The sequence below is a fragment of the Mastigoproctus giganteus genome, chromosome 5 (assembly GCF_048544385.1).
Source record: "Mastigoproctus giganteus isolate SK-2022 chromosome 5, ASM4854438v1, whole genome shotgun sequence".
Lineage (NCBI taxonomy): Eukaryota > Metazoa > Arthropoda > Arachnida > Uropygi > Thelyphonidae > Mastigoproctus > Mastigoproctus giganteus.
The window spans coordinates 108,971,423-108,997,036 of NC_143579.1; the positions used below are offsets into that span (position 1 = coordinate 108,971,423).

Here is a 25,614-nt window from a genome sequence, read left to right on the forward strand (position 1 = left end):
AGGAGTGTGGGATTTTTTTAATACAAGCCAGCAGGCAAGGATAGTGATTGAGGGCATAGCACAGGTCAGGTGAGTGTTTTTGGTGTTGATGTGGTTTCTTCACGATTTGAATTGTTTAGCAGCCGTAGTGTATGACTTGTTAGTTTGGAATGTTAGCAGAAAGCTCCAGAAAAAAATTCGTATTTTTTTATTAACTTATTGTGTTTTTATTTTGCTCCTTCATTGTTTTTTGCTTCTAATTGCAACCATTTTTCTCAGTTCAGGTCCATCACATGGCCTTTCATTGTGACTTGTCACATGACAGGAGGAGTAATTACGTCATTCACTTAGACCGTTTATTGGCCAAACCGAGGTTCACCCTAATCTAAAGTTTTACCTTTAATTTCACTAGTGGTTAAAAGTATTGTATTGTAAATTTAAATTTGTAAAGTATTTGGAAAGCTACTACTTAATATTCAGATAGCCATTGTTATCAATATTTTGGCAGGAATTTTATAATTTTCGTTCGGTATTTTAAATTTAACTTCTTTAGTGATTTAAGTTTTGTCAGCAATTTAATTACTGTGATATTTTGTTAAATTAAATTCTGTAATATATTGTAAATGTTAATTTCGTAATCTTTGTAAATTTCAAATTATGGTTGCTATAAGATCCACTTACAATACAAAGTCCATGGATTTCGAAACTCGAAAATGGGTATTTCCAGTGTAAGTCACAACTTTGTCATTTGTATAGCCTGTGGCATGTATTCTAAGGCTGGTCTAGTAGATATAGACTTGGCCCATCTGGCAATTCTTTTCTTTGCAACCGATGTAAGGAGTGTATCGATCTCAAATTATAACTTGGTGCATTACGAGAAGAATTTGAGTCATTAAAGAAACAAGTGCTTGCCCTAGAAACAAATGTAAATGGGAGCTTATCGGGGACTCAAGCATCACCTGACCTGCCAAGAGATGTACCTCCAATTCAGATTCCAGAAAAGAATAGCCAAGCCAGACTGCTCTAGTTGAAGGTGCTCAGCTTTAATGGGTGACTATTGGTAGGGAAACGGGTAACATTTTTTAATAAAGATAGGTGGTCTAGAGCCAGAGCGTGTTTGCCACGAGTAACAACTGATGATGTTACCAACAGATTGTCAAATTTTAAGGGAGTTAAAGAGCGAATTATTATTCTGCCAAAACACAATAGGAGGGACTATATGCTGAAAGCTTTGTGGATTAACTCGAGACTTGAGGGAATCTGCAAGGCTTAAGGGATAAATTTTTATCGGTGTGGCCTGTATTGTTAGGTAGTAGAAACCTATTTTGCAGAGATGGTATTTATTTGAACAAAGGTGGTACAAAGATTTTTTCAAGTATCATGGAGGATACCCTAAGGGTTCAGGGTAACTGCTAGTTGGGGGATAAGGGTAATTCAGCTCCGTGTTTATCTGACGATATGGGTCAAAGTAATGTCTGCATTCACCTCATGAATTTTTGTTTGATGCCACAACAGCCAATGTTGATAAGACGTTCTGAGGGTAGTACTGTTTCAAATGAGAGGAAAGATATAGCTTGCAATACAAACCTAAATAACTGCAAGGGGTGTGTCAGGGTAGTAAACTATAGAAGATTATTTAGTCTCAGCTGTATCTACAGGATTGTTAGGACTGTTGTCAATAAAATGGCTGAATTTGAACTCCTGGTTAGGACAACTAATGATGATATAATAGAGCTAACCGAAACATGGTGCCATCTGGAAATTGGTGATGACGAGTTTGGCTATGGCATGTATAATGCATTTAGGAAAGATAGGGAATATAGAAGGGCTGGAGAGGTCATGCTTCTTATGAAAAGCAGTCTGAGTGCAAAAAGAGCTTTTACTGAGTCTGAAGTTATGTCTGCCAGCATAGAATCCGTGTGGTGTGAGTTAGTCAGAAGCAAAGGAACAATGAGAGTTTGAGTAATGTACAGATCAAAAGATTGTGAAGAATAAAATGAGTCTTTGCATGCAGATAGAATGGGAGAAAGCAAGTGTGAACGTCTTATTATGGGTGACTTTAATCTGCCCCAGATTGATTGGAATAAGTGGGAGGGAAACTCCCAATGGCAAAAAACTTAAAAATTAAGTAGATTATTGTTTGTATTAGGATGTTATAGAAAGTACTATGGGTGAGAATATTCTTGACCTCATCACTATTAATGAATCAGATAATATCGCAGGGCTTAAAGTACTGGAACCATTGTCAGGAAGTGATCATGCAATCATCAGAAGATGAAGAAAGATGTTGCAGTAGTTAAACATAAAGGCACAGGTTTTAACTTATGAGGGGACTTGGACAGTTTAAGGCGCTATATGGCATCTATAAACTGGGCAACTTGCTAAGAAATTGCAAATACTTTGAATTATGGAATACTTTTAAACCAAATATCACAGAAGCCATGAATGCATACATACATACCTTTAAGAATATATCACGGGAGGAGGATGACTGTGAGCTGCCTGGTCAAATAGAGAAGAAAAAGATAGCATGGGACATTTACAGAACGACAATAAGTACTGATGCCTACAACAAGTACCAGTTTATCTGTAATAGCGAAACAATTAATGTCAGAGAGGCCAATACTGCATATGAGAAAGCATTGGCTAAGAGGGCAAAGAATACAGATAAGGAATTTTTGATGTATTTTACAAGGAAGAAAAAAGCGAATCAGATCGGATGCTTGTGCATTGGGTGTAGGAAAGCCTTAGATAACCCAGCTGATGTTACGGTGAATTATACAGGTACTTTGCATCTGTCTTTCCTGACAAAAGACCCTTCGTGCTGAGAAGAGGCTATGTGAGTGACGCTGAACCATATGAAATTAGTGATGTTGTAATTACAGATGATTATTAAAAAAAAGTTTTGAGCATAAAGCAAGTAAGTCTCCTGGAGTTGATGGCATATACCCTGTAGTTTTGAGGGAAAGTAAGAGGGAATGTATTAAACCATTGAGGTTAATTATGGGGGCATCTTTGGATTCCAGGGAGATTCCTTTCGGTTTAAAAAGTGCCAATGTTTGCCAATACATAAAAGCTGTTCTAAGAGTGATGCTACAGACCGGTTAGTCTGACTTAAGTGGTTGGAAAAATCTTAGAGGTAGTGATTAAGAGTGCATACATGGACATTTAGATACGTATGGCATTCTGAAGGACACAACATGGCTTAGTTAAGGGCAAATTATGCTTGACATAGTTACCCATTACCCCAGGAGCTCACATCTGGTGAGTATGGGCTTGGCACACCCAGGGTCTTCAGCTGGATATCATCATTCTTCTCTTTCTTGGTGATTCCTTTCTACTTCTGACTCTCTTTTTTTGCGCGCGCGCTCTCTCTCTCTCTCTCTCTCTCTCTCTCTCTCTCTCTCTCTCTCTCTCTCTCTCTCTCTCTCTCTCTCTCAGGGTAACTCGGAAATTTTGTTTTGGCTGGTGCAGCATAAGCCTTGGGCTTCCTTGCACCATATGACTAATAATAAGAAAATAATATGAGCTGCATTTAGGGAATAATTTCGACAGTTTATTTGGATTTTAGAAAAGCATTTGACTCTGTGCCCTCATGAGAGGTTACTGTATAAGCTTGAACAGGTTGGGATTACTGGTAAGATTCAAAGATGAATTGCTGGGCGGCTGCAGGGCAGAAGCCAGAGGGTTGTGATTAATGAATATTTTTCAGATTGGGGTAAAGTCAGGAGAGGGAACCTCAAGGATTGGTTCTTGGACCACTGTTGTTTCTCATTTTCATAAATGACATCGACGAAGGGATAGACAGCGTGATGTCGAAATTTGCAGATGACGTAAATATTGGTAGAGTCGTTAATGATCAGTGCTCCTTCAGGATGACTTGAACAGACTAAAGATGGTCAGAGAAGCGGCAGCTATGTTTTTATGCTGCTAAATGCAAGGTCTTAACACTGGGGAATAGCAAATCCAAGATAAATTATACACTTGGTGGGGTTGAATTAAAAAGAGTGGAGGGAATGGATCTGGGATTTACACAATATGTTCTGATATTGTTTTCTGAACAGTGTAAACAGGCAGCCAGGAAAGCCCATGATATCCTCGTGATTTATTGAACATTATCCCACTGTATAAAGCAATTGTAAGACCACAATTGGAATACTGTGTTCAAGTATGGAGACTTCATCTGAAAGACAATGAGACATTGTCTCAATGTCTTTCAGATAAAGAGTATGGAGACATTGAGCTTCTTGAAAGGTTCCAAAGATAGGCACTGGAATTATGAGATTGGCAGGTCAACTGTATAAGGAAAGACTCAAGATTATGTGGGCTACAGACCAGAGCTTGGCAACTAGGTGACCTGATTGAGGTTTATAAGGCTCTGAGAGGAGTTAGTAAAATGAATGAAGATGGAATTTTCATGGTTATGAAGAATTTCATATGTTGTTGTTATTTGGTTTTTAGGAGCATTAGCAACTAAGGCCATATTGCTCTGGGATATGCGGTGGTCATTCCCTGAATGACCTTTCCGCATCCTCCGTATTTGGTGGTGACGGGCTCGAACCCCGGTCTAATCAAGAAGCGTGTGCTACACACTGCTGCTCCTTCCCACCTGGCTACGGAGGCACCTAAGAATTTCATAACTAGGGGTAATGAATTCAAGTTACAGGGGTTGCAGTTTGGATTAAATCGTAGGAAGTTTTCTTTCAGCCAGCGAGTAGCTGATACCTGGAACAAGTTGCCTTTGCACGTAGTTGAGGTTGAGAGTTTGAATAAATTCAAAGGTCAACTTACCTGTGTGAGGAGGGAAGGGTATAATTTGTGTTTTCTTATCTACTTGGCTGTTCTTTGTTTTGTTTTCGTCAGCAAAAGCCTGTGTGGCTTCCTTGCACTATATGGCAAATACTTTTACTATTACTCCATTGTACAAGGCTGCATCTTGAGCATTATATACCGGTCTGGAGGCCTCACCTTAGGAAGGATGTAGATCTGCTGGAATGGGTGCAAAGAAGGGCAATCAGATTGGAGGAAACAAAAGGGTGCTCTTGCCTAGAAAGTCTTCAGTTCTGCAAATTGCAGCTTTTGCAGAAAAGGCACTTGTGGGGTAATATGGTTGAGGTGTTCAAGGCCTTAAATGGATTGAGTAAACCGAATGAGAAAACCATTTTTCCCTCTTGCTGAGACTGCACAAATTTAAGTTGAGGAAGGATGGTTGCAGGATTGACGTGTGGAAGTTTGCCTTCAGCCAGTGGGTGGTTGATCATTGGAACAGGCTTCCATTTTTTTGTGAAGTGAATAGTTTGAATAAATTCTTTTTTTTTTTCTTAGCTGATGCTATAAGCTTGCCTTCTTGCATTATTTGCCACTACTACTACTTGTTAAGTAAGTCTGCATATCTCCTACTCAGAGCTGGAACTAGGGTGGGGCGAGTGGGGCTCGAGCCCCATGCGCAACATTTAAGGGTGCACTTGGCCAGTTATGTATTTTAATATTGCAGTCAGACCTCTGTTTAACAAACTTCTTTATAGTGAATATTTTTGAATTCCTTTTAAGATGTTTTCCGTAGAACAAAGAAAATTTCCATATAACAAGCGGATTATGAGACATAACTTTGTAAGCATTGTATCCACCTCTGGCCTTTAGGCAATTAGAAAGAGCGAATTAAGAGTTAAAGAGATTACTGTTCCACAGTGTAAGTGATGCCTGTAAAATGTGTGCCGCTACCTATCCCACATATCGTAGAAGTCGCGCTAATCGACTGCTTTCTACAGCCAGGCATATTCCCAACACGGATAACAGCCTCTGGTCAACTTGTGTTCTTTGTTTATAATAAAAATAAAAAAAATTATTAAAAGAAAATACTGCATTATCATTGTATGTGCTACTTCTGATTCAAGAAGATTTTGTGAGAATGAAAAAACTATAAATTCAGGATTTATAATCACTTACAGAAAAAAATATCAGGGAGGAACAGTGTTTTATAAATTTCAAAAATAACAAAGAAACTCTAATTACAAATTTCTATAAAGTATGGCCCATTTTGTGGAATCGCACTTCTGAGCTTTTTGGTTTGTCCTTCAGTGCTATCTAAACCTCCAGTGTTAACCAGTTGGCAAATACAGTATTTCGCTTGAATCACACAAGTGCCAAAGTGTGATTGTAGGTTAATATAAACTAAAGTTTTAATTCAAATTTTGTTCAGTTGTTGCATCTCCACGTTAAAAAAGTAAGTTTAAATAAATCTTATATAAACAAACTGAAATCATATATTTTATTTTTATAGGTTATAAAATTATATGTAATTATAGTATTAGTTATTTAAAATATATGTTTTAGAATTTGATTTTTTTTTTCTCATTTCTAAAATGAGTTTTAGACACAGTAATCGAATTGGGAGGGCGCAGTTCTCCTTGTTAAATTTTTTTGAGTAAACGGTTCTTGTTAATTTTTGGAGCAGAACATTTTTCTTGTTAAAGTACTTTTTTTATATTACAGAAATGCAGATCGTGAGCAAACTATTTAAAATAATGTATTATTGAGTTTGTCTTTTGCTAATCATACATGGTAGTCACATAGCTCCAGAATGAACAATCAATTACAATGAAGCGGGGGGTTTTCGAATGGTGCATGTACGTTTTTTCTCAGACAAAAAAAAAAAAAAAAAAAAGTGATCATTAACATTTTTTTTTTATTTGTACCTGTAAATTGTAATTATTTTCTAAAATATTATGATACTGTGTGTGTGATAAAAGATGTAATATACTAACTTACCAAAAAAATTTTAGCATTCCCCTTGTTAAATTTTTAACAAAAATACTGAAATGTGCCTTCACTAATCAATTCAAAGAAAGGCTTTGGAAACACTTATATCAATGTATTCCAAATCACAAATTTGTTAGAACCCTAAAATGGAAAAGACTAAAAAATTCTGGACTTATTAATGATGCTCTACAAAAAGCAATTTTAACAGAAGGAAAAATGAAGACCAAGTTTAAAAATTATTATGGATGCAATATTATTTTGTGCAAAAATTAATCTTGCATTAAGAGGTTCATATGAGATAATTGGGAATCCGAAAGCTGAAATATTCCTCAATATTACTGATCTTATAATAAAGAACTAGCAGAACAAATTTCAAATCATCACAAAGGAACTGTGAATTATTTATCACATAAAATTCAAGACGAACTAATATGTTTAATTGGAAATGAAATTCGGATCAGTATTATTTCAAAAATTAAAAAAGTTAAATACTACTTCTTGTTAATTGATTTCACACCCGATTTATCACATCATGAATAAAAAAACTGTTCCAGATAATTAGATATGTGAAAATTATATAGACAGAAAAAAATCAATAGAAGAAAGTTTCATTGATTTTATAGAAAGTAAAGAAAAGACTGCCATTGGATTGGCGACAGAAATTCTTACCAAATTAGAAAAGAATGTACTTGACATTAAAAATCTAAGGGAGCAGGGATACGATAACGGGGCCAATATGACAGAAAATATAATGGCGTACAGTCAACAATTAAAAAAAAACATTAATTTGCAATGTTTGTACCATTTTTGGAACATAGTCTTAATTTAGCTGGTGTACATGCAGCATCAATAACATCTGGGATGATAAATTTTTTGGCATTGTTCAAAGATATTTACTTTTTTTTTCTGGTTCCACTAGTCACTGGGAAATTTGAATTAATACTTTGAAGATTTCACTTAAAAGATATACAGACACAAGATGATCATCCCAAGAGCAAGCTCTAAAATCTTTCTTACAAATAACAAAAGTTCATAAAGTCTTAATTAATATTGAAGATACATCTGCAAATGCAGAAACTATCAGTATTTCACAGTCTGCTTTTACAAATAGACTATCCATTTTTATGCAGATTGGCTATATGGAATAAAATTCTTCATAATATTGACTGTGTGAATAACACATTGCAAGCTAAAAAGGTTTGCATTCACAACTCTTCCCAATTAATAAGCGGACTGATAAAAAAAAAATCTCCAAGAAATACGGGAAAGTGAATTAAGATATTTTCAGATCTGCTGCTGCCAGAAAAATGGATATACTGTACCAGCTACATTTCGAGACGAAAGAAAAAAAACAGAATGACACTTTACGAATCTTCAGATGATTTCAATTTATCTGCTGAACAATAATTTTGTATTGTAATTAAATATGTTTTGGATGTTCTTATGAATTACTTAGGAAGCACTAGATTTGAAACTGAATACTATTTCTTCAGATTTTGATTTTCTATTTGGAACTTCACTCAGATTAATTAATAAATCTGACTTGCAGAAGGCTGCTTCCAACCTTGCATTAAAATACAACAAATATTTAAATGCATCAGTTGTTTCAAAAATCATGTTTTATCAATTCTGCATAATATAAAATCTGTAACCTCTTTACAACTTCTCCAATTCATTAATGAGTATTATCATTAAATAATAGAATGTTATCCAAATATAGAAATAGTGTTACGAATTTTTCTTACTCTGCCTGTAACAGTTACAGTAACTTCTTGTGAAAGGTCCTTCAGTAAACCTAAATTGATTAAAAATAACCTTAGATCAACAACTAGACAAGAGTGACTAACCAACATATCAATTATATACATTGAAAATCAGGTTGCACAAAACATAAATTATGATAAAATTATTGATGATTTTGCTTCGGCAAAAGCAAAAAAAAAATGATTAAAATAATACATCTTCATTGCATATTTTTATTTTATGTTATAATGTTAAAAGTACTATATTTTGCTTCTATGATTTTATACTAGATTATATATACATAAGCTATCTGTGATTTTTTAAAATTTATTTGTAAGTTTCTTTTTTCTTTGATATTTTGTTTTATTATATTCATTGTGTTATTTAACTTATTTTATTAATATATGCAAATCATAGATCATTGCAATTGTAATTTTTATGAATTCATAAAGATTGACTACCTCCATATAATGGGGAGGGACATACTTATATTACTTTTTCCCCAGGCGTAGGGTTGCCTAGTTCCAGCTCTGCTCCTACTCTTAATGTCATTAGTGCCAAGTGTGCAATAGCACATTTTGCACCCTAGATGATATTTGCTCTGCAACAGCGTTTCCCAAACTGGGGCCCACATAATTCTGGGGGGCCCAGTTCCACGAAACAGACCCCCCCCTGGAAATGGTAATATTATTCGTTCTATGTATAGCAGCAAATTGATGATATATATATAATAATTTATTATTATATATAAGTAAAAAAAATAATAATAAATGAATAAAGTTTTGTTTTTTTTCATTTTTCAACATAAGACTGAATTTTCTTTTCAGAAAGCCGTGTTCAAACACACACACAAAAATAAAAAAGGTTTGCGGACCCGTGTGTGTGTGTGTGTGTGTGTGTGTGTGTGTATATACACACGGGTTCGCAAACCTTTTTTTTGATTTTGAAGGGATCCGTAGATCTGAGTAGTCTGGGAACCACTGCTGAACAACATCAACTTTTGTCCCTGGCAGATATTTCAGATACAATTTAAATAACAAGTGTAACATCGATGTTATAAACGGGAAGTAATTTTCAGTTTATAAATATTAACATATTTTATTTATTTAAATTACTTATTACGAACAATATATTTTTAGAATGTTCTTTAGATTTTTCCATATACAAAGGAATGATAACATTCATTTTAGAGGGAAAGCGGGCAGAAAGTCATAAAAATAAAATTTTAAATCTCTTCCTCGCGCCCATAAATTTATGCAGTATTTATCGGAAATTGACTTCCCCAACTGCGGAATTTACAGCTTCAAGGATCAGTAACTAATGGAACATACCACTACTGTACTTAAAAAAAAGATTTTAACGACAGCGAACATTATCAAGATCAAGATGTCTGCGTTCACTGCCATCTGCCGACAATTACGTATTTTAAGGAAAGATCCATAGTGCACATGACTCACTATTTTTTAAGATGGCAGTTACTGTTGCTTCTAAACGACTCTCAGTTATTGGAGAAGGGGTTCATTGGCAAGAAGAATCACAAAGTCTCCTTTATGTAGACATTGTTAAAGGTGATATCTGTAAATTCCATACGGGAACGGCGGAGACAGAAGTCTTCCACTTGGGTAATTCTTATTTCCTTTATTATGGATTATTTTTTAGTGTACCATTTACTTTATAGTACTAATGTACTTTCTGCATAACAGGAAGGAATGGCAAACAAACGTTTGCACAAGTAAGGACATACAAATCCTTCTACTTTTTTTTTTTTTTTTTTGTCTATATGGCACTGACTCTCGTAGTGTAAGACTATAGCAACGAATTGCGTATATCTTTCACTACAAATAAATGGCACTTCCCGGAACTGTACTGTGTGTCGCCACACACATGCCGAACAATTCAGGATAAACCATTAGCTCCAGGAGTCAGCACTAGTCTGACTGACATATCTGGAAAGATGCTTTCTTTAGTAGTACCAATATCAAGTAACGCCCATAAATTATCACTAACTTGCACCCAGAGGCGGACTGGCCATAAGCCTTACCGGGGAATCCCCGGAGGCCGGCGTGACTTTGGCATAAACAATATGCACATAAACACTAGTATGAGGCCGCTACAAGTTTCCCCGGTAGAAGCTTTTTACCCAGTCCACCTCTGCTTGCACCCTGAAATCTCGATTCTCCCGGTGATCGCTAATTTCTACTGACCTGTCTGTCTCAAGCCTCGGATCCCTCATGAGAACTACACCTCTTTCTATGGTTATGCCACATGCCTTCTGAGAAGCAAGAGGGTCGGTTGTTTAGAATATCTGCTACGTTCAAGTGTGTGTGTGTGGTATTTGGATACAATCGTTGTTATCTAAGGGGAAGGAATGCGCCCATATATGCATCTTGACAAAAAAAAAAAAAAAAATAGCTCACGAACGTGAAGGATACCAAAATGCATATGAAACTTCAATTCGCATATTTTGGGACGCTGAAATTAAAAAAAAAAAAAAACACATAAATAGTGTTTCTTACTTCGTGTAATAGCAAACTCACATATTATGTAAGGCAATTTTTTTTTTACTTCCCTTCCGTAACAATAGCATTTACCACTTTTGATATTAGGTAGCTAAAGCTTTAACTCCCCCTCCCCTTTGAAACTTACATTGTCGTATCTTAATTTCATATAATATGACAAATAAAACTTATGACTGCATAACTCAAAAGAGTAAGAACATAATAATGAACACTTCTTAAACAATTCACCTGAATACACAGGCCTCCGTAGCCGAATGGTCAGGAGCGGCAGTGCGGTAGCACACGCTCTTTGAGTAGACTGGGGTTCAAGCCCCTGATTGCTAAATATGGTCGATCTGCCAACCCGCACTGGATCAGCGTGGTAGATTATGGTCCATTTCCCTCAGCATGAATTGTTGAGGAGGCTTCCATCCTGCAGTTAATAATGGCTGCACTTTACTTTTTTACTTTACTCATACAGTACCGAAGTTCTGAAAGACTGGTGGAGGAGATGTCACGTTGAATGAGATGACAATAAGGGACCTTGTCAATCTTTTGAGCTGTTTTATTACAATAAAAATGCTATTCTTTGATGTATTTGGAATAGAAATTACTAGTCTTTTTATGTCTTTATATATAAAAAGGAACATAGGCCTCTATTTTGGTTTGCCGATCTGCCATTAACTGTGCACCCCGTGGCATAATAAATTGTAATTAAGTATGGCAATCACAGTCCAGCACTACCGAACTATCAGTGTGGTCATTAACTCTTTAAGAATCCTAATGTAGTTGATATTCACATTTAAGGTACTCCGATACCAAAACCGTGCTCTGGAAAAAGAAATTGAGCAGCTGATCTTGGCATAATCTTAGACAAAAACGTCTCATTGAAATGACTGCGCGCAAAATTTCTTGTCCATAGAATACTGGGGCCTTCCGTGGTAATGCGAAAAATTTTTTTTTCTTCGCATTGTCTAGCCAAACGTACCAAAATCTCAGGGCTTCATATCTCCTTAAGAAGCAGACGAATATATCGCTTTATATAAACCATATAAGCCAATCGTTCTCAGACTTCCACTGAATTTCTTTTACAGAATAGATTGTCAATTAACCAAACTGAATAACCATGTGGTTAATTACATGAAAATTGTCTTTCAACTCAGGAAGCTTTCTCAAAACGGAAATTCAATTATGCAGTTCTCTCTACTGATTGTTAAAACAATTTTATGCATCTATTAAACCTATAAGAAATAATTTTCACAGTGTACAAACCACTGATCTCAACTTCTGCAGAAGTGATTGTCTTCCAACATCACAGTCACTGCTAGGTGTTCGGTTTTGACTCGGACAGAAATTGAGTCGGTTTTGACGAGGTAAAGAAATTGAGTATGTACCGAACATACTCAGTTTCTTTACGAATGTCCGATAATATGATAAAACACACAAAAACTGATAAAAGCTGCACAATCAAATTATAAGTTGCAGATTATTCAAAAATAAGTTTCAGTTTAGTTCCATTTACTTTTTACATCAGTATTTCTTGTGGATCTCTCTCTCTGTGTAGAAGTAGTATTATACACCAGTAAGTCATGGATCAGAAATTAGACTTTCAATGTGGAATGGTGGTTGAATGTGGCACCGGTAACCTTTCTGCGACTAATCTCAACCTTCCGGAATCTACTGTGGAGGATGTTATTCAAAAGGTATGTAATACCTCAACACATATCTTTGGATGATCATCCAGATCTGTTGCGCTACAACAGGTCTGGGCAGCTTTGCCAACTCATGGAACATGGGTGAACCATAGAGAGTGCAGTTCGTGCCTCAGAAGTGGTCTGCAGAAAACACTGCAGTACAGATCAAAAATACAAAGGAACATACATCCTTAGGTCAACATTCTTGGGTTCAATGTTAGGCCAGCTGTGCATAAGCGTAATATCACGGTCATCACGCAATTTTCGTCGCCACCAAAAGATTTACTAATGATGCCGTTAAATTGTTTGAGCACATGAATTGCAAGATTTTCGGTGGAAAACAAACTGTCTTCGAAATGTACTTTTCACAAATATTTCTAAATCCACAAAATTGATAAACATCCTCGTCGACTCCCATTTACATAGCATAATTAAAATTAAGGACTGAAAGGACAGAATTCATAGGATACCTAGTTCCCGGGCAACGCAACGATGTCACCCCTCTTGCTAGTGGACGAACACACCGCTTGGTAGGTATATATAGGTACACCGCATTCACGTAGACGATAATTCCTTAAACGTCGTGAGTTAACAGACTTTGCAAGAGGAATGATAGTGGGTGCCCGACGCATGGGTCACTCTATCGTGGAGATGGTATAGAAATTGCACTATTCCCGTTCGACAGTATCAAGTGTATCGGGAATACGCCTTTACCGAAATAACATCTCATTGTGGACAGCGCTGTGGGCGTAGAAAGGTAGTGGATGAAAGTGGCCGTCAACGTCTGTCTCGTATCGTTTCAGCCAACCGGACAGCGACAGTGGGACAAATCACCACAGACTTCAACGAATGTAAGACTAGTAATTTGTATTTGGAATACAAATTACTAGTCTTTTTATGTGTTTATAGGAAACATAAGCCTTTATTTTGGTTTGCCGATCTGCCATTAACTGCGCACCCGTGGCATAATAAAATGTTATTAAGTATGGAAACGTCTATTAGGTGCTGGAAACATCTCCACCAAGACCATCAGGCGATCATTAGCTGCAATGGATTATGGGAACCGCCGACCCACCAGAGTCCCATTGCTAACACCACGCCACAGGACTCTACACCCCAACTGGGTGAAAGAACATTGACACTGGATGATTGGAGACAGGTCTCCTGGTCCGATGAATCCTGTTTCCAGTTATTTCGAGCAGACGGGGGATGCGTATCTGGTGGAAACCGCACAAAGCTCTTCATCCGTCTTGTCAAGAAGGAATTGTTCAGGTAGGTGGACGGTCGGTAATGGTCTGGGGCAGGTTCAACTGGAACATGTTGGAATCTGTGGTACGTCTAGACGCGTCACTGAACGGTCCAGGTTACGTGTCCATCTTTGCAGACAATCGACATCTCTTCATGGTCATCGTGCACCCACAGGGCAATGAACAATTCTAGCAGGACAATGCGTCTCCCCCATCTGTGAAGGAGACAATGACGTGGTGACAAGAACGTGGTTGAAGAGCATTCCTCAGATTTTACCACCATGTAATACCCTCCTCAAATTGGACATGAACCCTGCGAAGTATTTTTGGTATGCTATGGGAAGGTGCGTTCGAACTTTGGATCCTCCACCCAGGAATGCGACGGAATTATGGCCTGCGGCGCAGCAAGCATGGATGGAAATACCTGTGGAACGCTTTCGTGAACTAACGGACGCAATGCCTCGTCATGTGACTGCCCTTATCCGGGCGAAAGGTGGGCCTACCCGTTACTAAGTAGGGATCCCATGATTTCTGTCCATTCAGTGTAGAAATTGGAATTAATCGTTGTGCTTTATGACTATCTGAAACCCGTCCTTCAGAACCGATTGTGTTGTCTAAAATTTCCTTCTTTATCATTTCAACTTCATCTTCCTGTTCATTAACTCTTCTGACCATGTGGTCATCCCGGAGTATAAACAGAAAATTTATTAAATTTATTTTATCAAACAGTCGTTTTTGGGGCGAATTCTTGTTACTGAAATTCAATTAAATCAACTGCTTTTTTGCATTATATAGAAGGTATTTAAATCTGTCATTCGTTCTGCCGCTTTTAAGATATTCAGTTGATCTGAAAACAGGGAGACAGCTTGTGATATTCAAATTTACCTCTTAGGGGGCTTTGTTTCTTTATTTGGCTCAAAATGTCGTACAATCAGATAGCAAATAAATTTTCTTTAAAAGCGTTTTCAACGATCAAAAACTCTAATATTCTATATATAATTCCCTTTTTATGAAAAAGAACTTGTTTTTTGTTAATTGATAGTGATATTTTTCCCATTTCCCTTTCATTTTTAGCGCCTCTTATCCAATGCTTAAGGCACTGGGTAAGGTAGATTATGGCCCCAAAATTGATAGGAAATATACATTTCGGATGGATTCAAGAGACATTCAGTATAATACGAAATGCCTTACTATATGTGGAATTTGGCAGTTAGCACAATAATAGATTGCCCTAATAGATTGCATATAGCTCAGCAATCAGTATACTAGAGATTCTTGGAATAGTTTTCCAAATTTCAGAGTTTGAAACATCGCTGCACCCAACTAAACGTTCCGTCTCAGATGCATGTGTGTATCAGTTATCTATTATTATTTTCAGCACTATAAGTGGCGTGTATCTTCTGCAAGGCGAATATTGAAAAATTGTTGTTTACACTATTGAGAGAGAGATCTATGCTAATGTTAAATGGCATCCAAGGTTTAATTGATACCCAGTTCTCATACAGAAAGGAAATTCGAAGCCCGATCTCATTCAGTTAATGATTGTATCTAATACACTATTGCAGTTACAGACATTTTCCAATTTGGGTGGGAGGGTAGGCCTCAATTTTTGCCGCATGAAATATTCTTCTAATTTGTAATGACGGTTCCCCTCTAAGTTGTAAGTTCCTCTGATACTCATGTGGTCGTCAGGGAGCATAAATAGAAAAAGTAACCCCAGGGGCTCACATCTAGTGAGTATGGGCTTGGCCACCCAGGGTCCTGAGCTGGATATCATCATTCTTCTCTTTCTCGGTGGCGCCTCCGTAGCCAGGTGGGAAGGAGCAGCAGCAGTGCGTAGCACAGGCTTCTTGATTAGACCGGGGTTCGAGCCCGTCACCACCAAATACGGAGGATGCGGAAAGGTCAGGGAATGACCACCGCACATCCCGGAGCAATATGGCCTTAGTTGCTAATGCTCCTAAAAACCAAATAACAAACAAACAAACAAACATCTTTCTTGGTGATTCCCTTCTACTTCTCTTTCTCAGGGTAATTCAGATTTTTTTTTTTTTTTTTTTTTTTTTTGTGCCTGGTGCAACATAAGCTTCACGCTTCCTTGCACTATAAGGCTAATAATAATAATAATTTTAATGATAACTAAATATGTCATAAGTAGTTATAGATTTGCTGCTAAAAGTTATATGACTAAAATACGAATAACTTCACTCGTCTGCTCATAAATTATCCATTTCTGATTACTTGACGAGCTGAGTACAGACACAAGATTACAACGGTACCTGTATTTAAAGAATAGGTTTCTTTTATCGGCAAGGGACAAAGGTGAAAAAGAGATATGACCATATTAATTTCATTGGTTTTATGAAACAGTCACTAGGTTAATTTTACTATTAAAAAAACATCTTATTTCACTTCTTATACCAAAGTAGAGATTTTTTTGGTATAGTTAAATTACTAAGAAATTTAAACTTATATTATATACGTTTAAGGTTTTATACTAGAATTTCAAAAATGAGTCTGCTAAGGCATAAATCCAAACCGTGAAATTTTTAATATGAGAGAGACTTACGATGTGTGTCTCTTTTCTTATAATTACAATATTTCAATACGGATTAAGGAAAATGCAAGATTTAGAAGAATTCTCTGGAGCAGTGATATTCAAAGAACCTTAAGGGTTCTGCAAATGTTCCGTTAATTTCTTATCATCGGTTTCTAGGCGCGTTAGCATATATGCATAATACGTCTGTTGACTTCACCGTGTCGGTTCGTTCTCAAGTAATAACTCGACTCCTAACAGATGGACATGTTACAGAATTTCCTTATACTCTAACTGTAGTATGCCAGTAATAGCGACTTGATTTTCCGACATGATGGAGCTCTATCACATTGCCACAAAGAGGTTTAGTGCATACCCGAACCCAAGGAAGGGAACTAGAAGAGGAAGTGGAGCCACTAACTGATTTTGAAATTAATTCCTGGGAAGCAGACTGGCAATTTTTGGTCTCCACGAAATTGGTCCATCTATGATTTTATTGTCTCCCTTGATCTGACCACTTTATATTTTACTCTTTGGAGATTCGTAGTTTCAGGTTTGTATCGTTTACCCTATTTACACAATAATGTTTCAATTTTGTAAAGGAAGTTCGTGGATACCTTGTATTTAATCAATCTGATCTAGCATAAATGTTGGGGGCGCCTCCGTAGCCAGATGGGCAGGGGCAGCAGTGTGTAGCACATGCTTCTTGATTAGACCGAGGTTCGAGCCCGTGAGCCACCAAATACGGAGGATGCGGAAAGGTCAGGGAATGACCACCGCATATCCCCGGAGGAATATGGCCTTAGTTGCTAATGCTCCTAAAAACCAAATAACAACAACAACATAAATGTTGGGAAAACAAAAATGAGATTGGATGTTTTTGACATATTTCGTAGTACAGTTTGGGAGTGGGTTGATTGCGATCTCCTCACTACAAAGCTGTTATATGACTGCCTATACCGAGGTTACAATTACTATTAAACACGCAAGACATGGGTTTATTATTCAAGAAAAAATAATACTCAATACCATCCAAAGGCGTTCATTGAAGTATACCACACTTGCAGCTAGTGTGGTATTCTTCCCAGTCGCAGCACCCCCCATAGCAGCTGTGACTTCATCTTTCAATTTTCAGTTATATGTGGATTACTCATGCTGCGACTGTCCTTCAGCAATCCCCCATAGGATATAATCACTGTGATTCAAATATGGCGAGTACGTTGGCCAAGGCCACCCAATCCTCTACAGAATTATAGAAATGGCCCTATCATTAAAACGTTCCTTCAGATAATGAAGAACCATATTCGCTGTGAGTGGTTCTACTCCACCATGTTGGAAAAATATTTCTTCCATGTTTACTTTCAAGCCATGAATACTTCGACAAAATCTACTTTGAACTCTTCCTGCACTGCGACAAAACTGCCACTTTGATAAAACCATTCCACTTACACTGCTCAGTAGCGTACTGTATTCCATCGTGCTTTCCAAGATTTTCTCATAAGAGTGCATTACTAATCAGTAGTAGGGTTTTAGGAGCATCGGCGACTAAGGCCATATGCCTGTAAACTGCGTGTGCTGTGGTCCATTTTTTCATGGATGAAAAACCCGAGTTTCCGGGAGAAAAAACCATGCTACCCTCGCCTGAGACTGACTGACTCAGCCACGTTGTGAAAAAGGCACAAAAATTCCTCACATCATCGATCATTCAGGTCTACCAACTGCTACTCACTCACTAATCAATGAAAACACTCCACCTTACCTGTCCAATCACACAGAGGCGGATTTAACGGCGGGCGCACCGGGCGCGCGCCCTGGGCCTCGACTTCTGAAGGGCTCACGCAAAACCCCAACAAATTAGTTGAACATATTAGTTCAAAACTTTGTGATTATTATTATGCTATTATTAATTATATTATTCATATATTATATTCAAATTTTATTGAAAATAAAACATTAATAGTACATATTTTTTATTTATTTAAAAAAATGGTTAACATGTAGTTTTATTTTCCCTGTTTCTCTCTTTTTTTAAGGGGCCCAATATTTTCTTCAGCGCCCGGGGCCTCAACCGACCTTAATCCGCTACTGCAATCACACCAAACTCACCAATGCCAGTCGAATAAATCAAAAAATATAAGCATTCAAAATTGTTGAATTTTTTTTTAACTTGATTTTAATAATGAAAATATATAGGTGAATACACATTGTCCTACTATTAATATCCATACACTCTTTCATTGATAGTTGGCAGTAGGGTAGCCAGGATTTTTGTCAGCAGGTACATTCATAAAAAAGGCACAATTGCCTAATGATAAAAAGCGCCATAATACCAGATTTCGGCGTCAGGGGGTAACAATGTACCTGCTGACCCTACCTGGCTACGCCACTGATAGTTGCTTACCTCCTACCAAACACTGTGTTCGACATAATTATAAATATACTTGTTGGCCTTGGAGGAAACGGTAGTACGATTATGAATGCAAGATGACGCAATCGACGGAGGCAACAGACTTCCAATGCAGAATAATAATTAGGTTCCGCACAAGAAATCTGTTTATACGAGACATTTCAACTTCAGAGGAGATCCCTAAATCGACGAATGGTGATGTGATCTGCAAATGGAAGCGGACTGGTGCTGAAACCGCCATGAAACGTCGATCTGCGTTCCACTCGGAACGTAGATCACCGTTGCCGCCACACCACACAGGCTCTCAATCAAGGCAGTGCCGAGCCATTTTAGTACCTGAGGCAAGAATGAAAAATTGCACACTACTATTAATCATGGCAACATTGGCAATTATTTAATTTTTCTTTTGGCGCCCCTTTCAGCTTTTAATCTGAGCAAGAGCCTCGTCGACCTCGGCACAGCTCTGCTCTCAATAACGATTGGGATACACCAATACAGCGCGCAGGTCACTGCTTGATATGAGTTACTACAGTCATGTACAGTCATGCAGCAGCACACAAGCCACTAATCACCCCGGCTAATATCAGTCTGACGCTCGTGCCTGGGTGTGGAACATGCCAAAAGATAAAATACATGCAGGACTGTGTCGTCCCGAAAATTGAGTTTGGCGGGGGCAACGTGATGCTCTGGGCTGTTCTTCATAGTTTGGCCTGGATCACTAGTTGTTTTGGGTAAAACCACGAGTGCTGAAATCTGTCTACACGTAGATGATCACATTTCTGGCCTATTTACAGTTGATTCTGCTCTTCACAGAGACAAGAAGCAGAGTCTACACGTAGATGGAACACTTCATCAGTTGGCTGTGTTACGAGCAAATTCTTCCCCGAGGCCTACATACACATCGATGAACAAGGAGATGAATGTCTGGTTCAGTATGGATATGTTTACTTCAATTTTCTGACTGATCACAGTTCAATGAAAATGAAATTATATTAATTTAGGTTGTCAACAACAGATCTATGTCAGTGTGGAGAGGTTGAAGACTGGCAACATGTACTGTATTCATGCCCAAACTATACGGATTCTAGGGCCAGGCTTAGGGAAGCAGTGCCTAATCTTTCCACTGGTCAAGAGTCAGTGTTGGTTCAGAATGCTGATAAAAGTGATAATTACCAAGCGCTGTAGTCTTTTGCAAAAGAAGCATTTATGAGAAGACTTGTACAGGTTCACATGACAGCAGTTATTCACGCCTCTAGCCCGAACCCAACTTGACCTGTAATTTGGTGTTTGCGATGAACTGCCTGGCTGTCCTCACCAGTATAGAACAATCGAGTTTGCTGTAGATGAGCAAATCGCAACTTTTTTTTTTTTTTTTAATACGCCACGGGAACTTTTTTTCTCTCTCTCGCTTTTTTTTTTTTTTTTTTTTCCTTCCTCTGGAGTGGGCCCACCTTTTGGCAACATCAGGTGGGTCAGGGTCTCGAATTAAGACAGCACGAGCACTATTGGGACTAGCCTACCTTCCCGTGGTGCGGACGAGTACACAGAATCATCTGTTCAGGTGACTGATGCTTCTGGGTAGCCAAGTGGCCATACACAACATAATACACACACAACAACAGAATACACACAAACCTACACTACCCACAATTCTGGCCCTCTTATAGTGGTACTGTTCTTCACAGAGATACGAGGCTCAGATGAACTGACGTTCAAGGAGCCGCCCTTTACAAAAACACATGTCGGAAAGGAATACTTATTATCTGCCTAAATATTACTATCGATCCAACTGCTGACCCAAAGAAAGAAAAAGAGAAATGCTGGGATCTTCTCGCCAACTGTTGGCAATCCATACTAAAGGTATTGTAAACAATTTATACCTGACATTTCATTTACCCGTTCCAACATTGTGCAGAAATGGTTCTTCCCCAATCTCTGCCCATCATACTTAATAACAAGGCGCGGATCATTGAATGCGAAGCTCTTACAGTTTAATCTCACCTCTACAGATTCTTGCTTATGGGGTGGCATCGAGGACTGGCAATATGTGATTTATTCTTGCCCAATTTAGCAATACCTTCGGCAACAAATCTCAACTCATCACTTTGCTCCCGGAAATGAACACGATTTAATTGCAAATAAAGAAACTTTTGAAATCTTCCAAGAATTTGCAAAAGAAATCTTTAACAGACAGCGCTAGCTAACCGGCTTCCCTGCTATCAGGATATCTACCTTATAACTGAATTGTAATTTCTTATGATATACTTTCTTGCCTCCGAACAGAACTTATTGGTTATCGTTCGTGTTTTTACCTTGCTTCGTAAAGAACTTACCATTGTTGACTATACACACATGATTTCCCCTTTTTTATGTGATTCTGGAATCGATCCGACTGAATATCTATTTTGATATGTGTCGCCCTGGATAAGTCTACTTGAAACTTTAATATGGAACAAGGCTGCCAGACTTTACCTTCTGATTTCTCTAACGACTCGACTATTGCTGATTACAACCCCCTCACTAAGCTACATGACTGCTGAATTCATTATTCCTGGTGTTTCTTTTCTTTTCTTTTTTTTTTTTTTTTGACAATTTGATTTTTTTAGCTTACATTCATTGATTTTTAATTTTATTTTTATTAGTTTTTATTATATATATATAGCCAGTTCCTAAAAAGGGGTGAAATCCCTTTTTAGGAACTGGCTCCCATCCCTCCCATCCAATTATCTTCCCATTGCAATTACTTCTACTCTTTCTAAAGTAATGGAGAAATCAGTTAACCGCCAACTCTTAAACTACATAGAAACCTTCCGTCTGATCAACGATCGGCAGTATGGATTCCGTCAGTGTCGATCCACTGGTGATATTCGGGCTTATGTTATCTATTTATGGAGTAATTCAATGGAAAGGTTCGGTGAAACACAAGTAGTTGCTCTTGACATCTCAAAGGCTTTTGATCGTGTTTGGCATAAAGGTTTTCTAAACAAGCTTCCATCTTATGGTTTGCCAACTGTTTTTAGTTAATTGGTTATCCAGTTTTCTCTCTGATCGCTCACTGAGGGTGATGGTAGATGGCTCTCTGTCTTCTAACTTCTCCACTAATTTCGGTGTCCCCCAAGGTTCAGTTCTTTCCCCCACTCTTTTCGTCTTGTATATTAATGACCTTCTTCCATTGACTGGAAATCCTATCCATAGTTTTGCCGATGATAGCATATTGCATTCCACTTTCCATTTTGAGAAACCTTGTCCTTCTCAGTTAGCTTCAACTTCTCAAAAATCTGCTACCAATTCCTTAAATACCGATCTCCAGGTAATTCTTCAGTGGGGCATAGACAACTTAGTTGATTTCAACCCTTCTAAAACTCAGTCTTGTCTTATATCTCGCAAAAAGGATTGTTCTGCTCCTATGCTTATCTTTAGTGACACTCCGATTTCTAGGCAAAATGATATATCTCTTTTGGGGATTACCCTGACTTCTAATCTCTCTTGGCACAAGCACATCACAAATATTGCTTCTGTTGCATCTAAAAAACTTGGTTTTCTCTTTCGCTCTCGGCGTTACTTTTCTTCCAAACAGCTGCTCATTCTGTATAAATCATAAATCCGCCCTGTCATGGAATATTGTTCCCACATCTGGGGTGGTGCAATCAAAACATCTCTCAGGCTTCTTGATTCTATTCAGAAGAGGGCAGTTAGGTTAATTAATGATTCATCTCTAACAGAGTCTCTCCACTCGCTTTCTCATAGACGTACTGTTTCTGTTGCATGCCTCTTCTACAGATACTTCCATGGGCACTATTCTTCTGAATTGGATTCTATAATTCCCGCTCTCTCTTTCAAAACAGTCCGAACACGTGCCGCCACCAGCAAACATCCATTTACTGTCTAACTTCAAACTCACAGAACCACTTTTCATCTTCCTCGTTTATTCATTTAACTGCCGTTTTCTGGAACAACCTTCCTTCATATGTATTTCCTGAAAATTACAGTCTACAGAAGTTCAAGTCCAATGTCAACAAATATCTTCTTTCGACTTCTCAACCTCCAACCCAAGCACGGTACTAAGTACTATTGGTTCTAATATCTCTCGTATTTGGGGTGTACACAAAAAAATTAGTATTAGTAAAAAATATCAGTATTAGTAATGACCGCATGGTGCAAGAAAGCCTATGGCTTATGCTGCACTGGCCAAAAAAAACAACAAAAAAAAAAAATAATAATAATTAATAAAAGAAAAGGAAATTAAACCTATCATCCTATGCGCTTCCCTGACTCGAAGGTACTATCTAGATGACCTTTGAATTTCCCCAAACTGTCAGCCTCTACCACCCATGTAGGCAACTTATTCCAGTAATTTATAACTCGCTGGCTAAAATAAAACTTCCTGCAATCCAGTCTAAACATTTCCTCCCATAACTTAAATTTATGTCCCCTAGTTCTAGCATCATTTATAATCTTGAAAATTTCGTCCTCATTCATTTTACTGATGCCTCTCAGAGCTTTAAACACCTCAATCAAATCTCCTCTAAGGTGTCTAGTTTCCAAACTCTGCAACCCACATATTCGAAGTCTTTCTTCATAAGGACGCCCTTTTGCCGAACTCACCAAGCGAGTTACCCGTCTTTGCACCCTTTCAAGAAGCTCGATGTCTTTCTTTAGGTGTGGTCTCCATACTTGAACACGGTATTCCAAGTGTGGTCTAACAAAAGCCTTATATAATGGGATTATCATGTCCCTGTCTCTACTTGCAAAAGTTCGATAGATCATCGATAGGACACCATGGGCCTTCCTTGCAACCTGTTTACAATGCTCAGAGAATTTCATGTCTGACCGTATCGTAACACCCAAGTCCCTTTCCTCCAGTACTGGGTTTAGTTGAACTCCACCAAGTGAATAAGTTATTTTGGGATTACTGTTTCCCAGGTGTAATACCTTACACTTTGTTGGATTAAAGCATAGCTGCCATTTTTCTGACCATTCCTGAAGTCTATCTAGGTCTCTCTGAAGACGCTCAGCTTGACAGTGATCATTAACTACTCTACCACTTTTAACATCATCTGCAAATTTAGACATCACGCCCTCTATCGCTTCATCGATGTCGTTTATGAAAATTAAAAACAACAGTGGTCTTAATACTGATCTTTGGGGAACCCCACTTCTTAGATCAACCCAATCTGAGGAATAGCCATTTATCACAACCCTCTGCCTCCTGACCTGACGCCATCTTGCTATCCATCTAAGAATCTTCCCAGTGATTCCAACCTGTTTCAGCTTATAAAGCAACCGATCATGTGGGACTGAGTCAAAAGCTTTGCTGAAATCTAAATAAACAATGTCGAAATTATTCCCTAAACCCAGCTGGTGAGTGACCCTTTCAAAATAGTGAACCAGATTTGTTAAATGTGATTTTCCCTTTACAAAACCATGCTGAGTATCCTTGAGACTTTCAATTCGATCCAAATGATCCTGAATTCCACCCTTGATAATTGCCTCCATGATTTCCCTACCACTGAAGGCAGACTGACAGGTCGATAATTTCCCACTTCACTCTTAGAGCCACCCTTATGTATGGGAGATACATTGGCACTTTTTCCAATCCAAGGGAATCTTCCCAGAGTCCAGTGATGCTCGCATAATTAGCCTCAATGATTCAATGCACTCACTTGCCTCCTCCCTTAAGATTATAGGGTATATTCCATCAACTCCAGGAGCCTTACTGGCCTATAAGCTCGAAAGTTTTTTCATTAAATAATCTTGCGAAATTTCAATATCATTAATTACATATTTTTCAACTTCGCTCCCACAATTTCCCATTGCCACAAAAGGTTCTTCATTTGTAAATATCGATGCAAAATAACTTTTGAGTTCTTCTGCAACGGCAGCTTGTGTATTTTATACTATCCCCTTTCCCTTATGTAAAGGTTTGTCCTGCTCTTCTTGGCATTTATATATGTGAAGTATTCCTTATCCCCACTCTTTGCTCTGTTTGCTAGTGATTTCTCATAAACTGCCTTTGCCTATCGAACCTTTTCTGTGGCTCTATTACAGATCACCTTGTAGCTGTTATAGGCTTCAGTACTTTTTATTGCTCTGTAACCTTTCCATGTCACCTTTTTCTGCTCAAGTAATATGGCAACTTCACTATTTTATCTTCACTACCACAATAATAAATAATAATATTTATTATTGTGATTCTTACCTTGTCACTTTCGTTTGATAATATGCGTATTGTTGTGGCCCGCCTCCTGGTTGCGTGGGCGGGTACAAGGGAGCAGCCATCCAGGTGATCGCTGCTCCCTAGTAGCTAAGTTGTAGATACAACAGAACAAGGCACGCACTTCGCAGACAGTGTATAGTGTGTTCGTGTCTAACGGCACTAGGGGTTTCCTCTAGGACAATATAGGATCTTTGTTATTAGGACTTTGCGGAGGTCGTCATAAAGCTGGAAATCATACATTAGATGTTGCCAGCTCTCCAGACCGCCGCAAACACAGGTAGGGTCCTCGTCAATTCCCAAAAGGAAAAGTTTGGCATTGATGGCGCCATGTCCGGTGAAAAGGTATGCAGCATGGAGTCCAGGTGAGAACCACGTTGGGAACTTAGGGAAGACCCTGCCGACGTCAGGTATAAACTTTCTGGTTATCTCCCCTGTATGGGAGTTTATCCATCTCTCTCTCTCTCTCTCTCTCTTGAAACAGCTGCAGCAGGTGAGCGTAGAGCCTCTTCTTTTCAGTGGGTCGCAGACATAAAG

At 38.1% G+C, this 25,614-nt stretch overlaps 1 protein-coding gene across 1 annotated transcript in view; it reads left to right on the plus strand.

The window, feature by feature from the left end:
• The first annotated feature begins 9,949 nt into the window (after window positions 1-9,949).
• LOC150085627 (regucalcin-like) overlaps window positions 9,950-25,614 on the plus strand; it is a 54,578-nt gene continuing 38,913 nt past the window's right edge. The window contains exon 1 of the mRNA XM_090374623.1: window positions 9,950-10,103. Coding sequence (XP_090230749.1) covers window positions 9,950-10,103 — 154 coding nt within the window. The remainder of the gene's footprint in view (window positions 10,104-25,614) is intronic.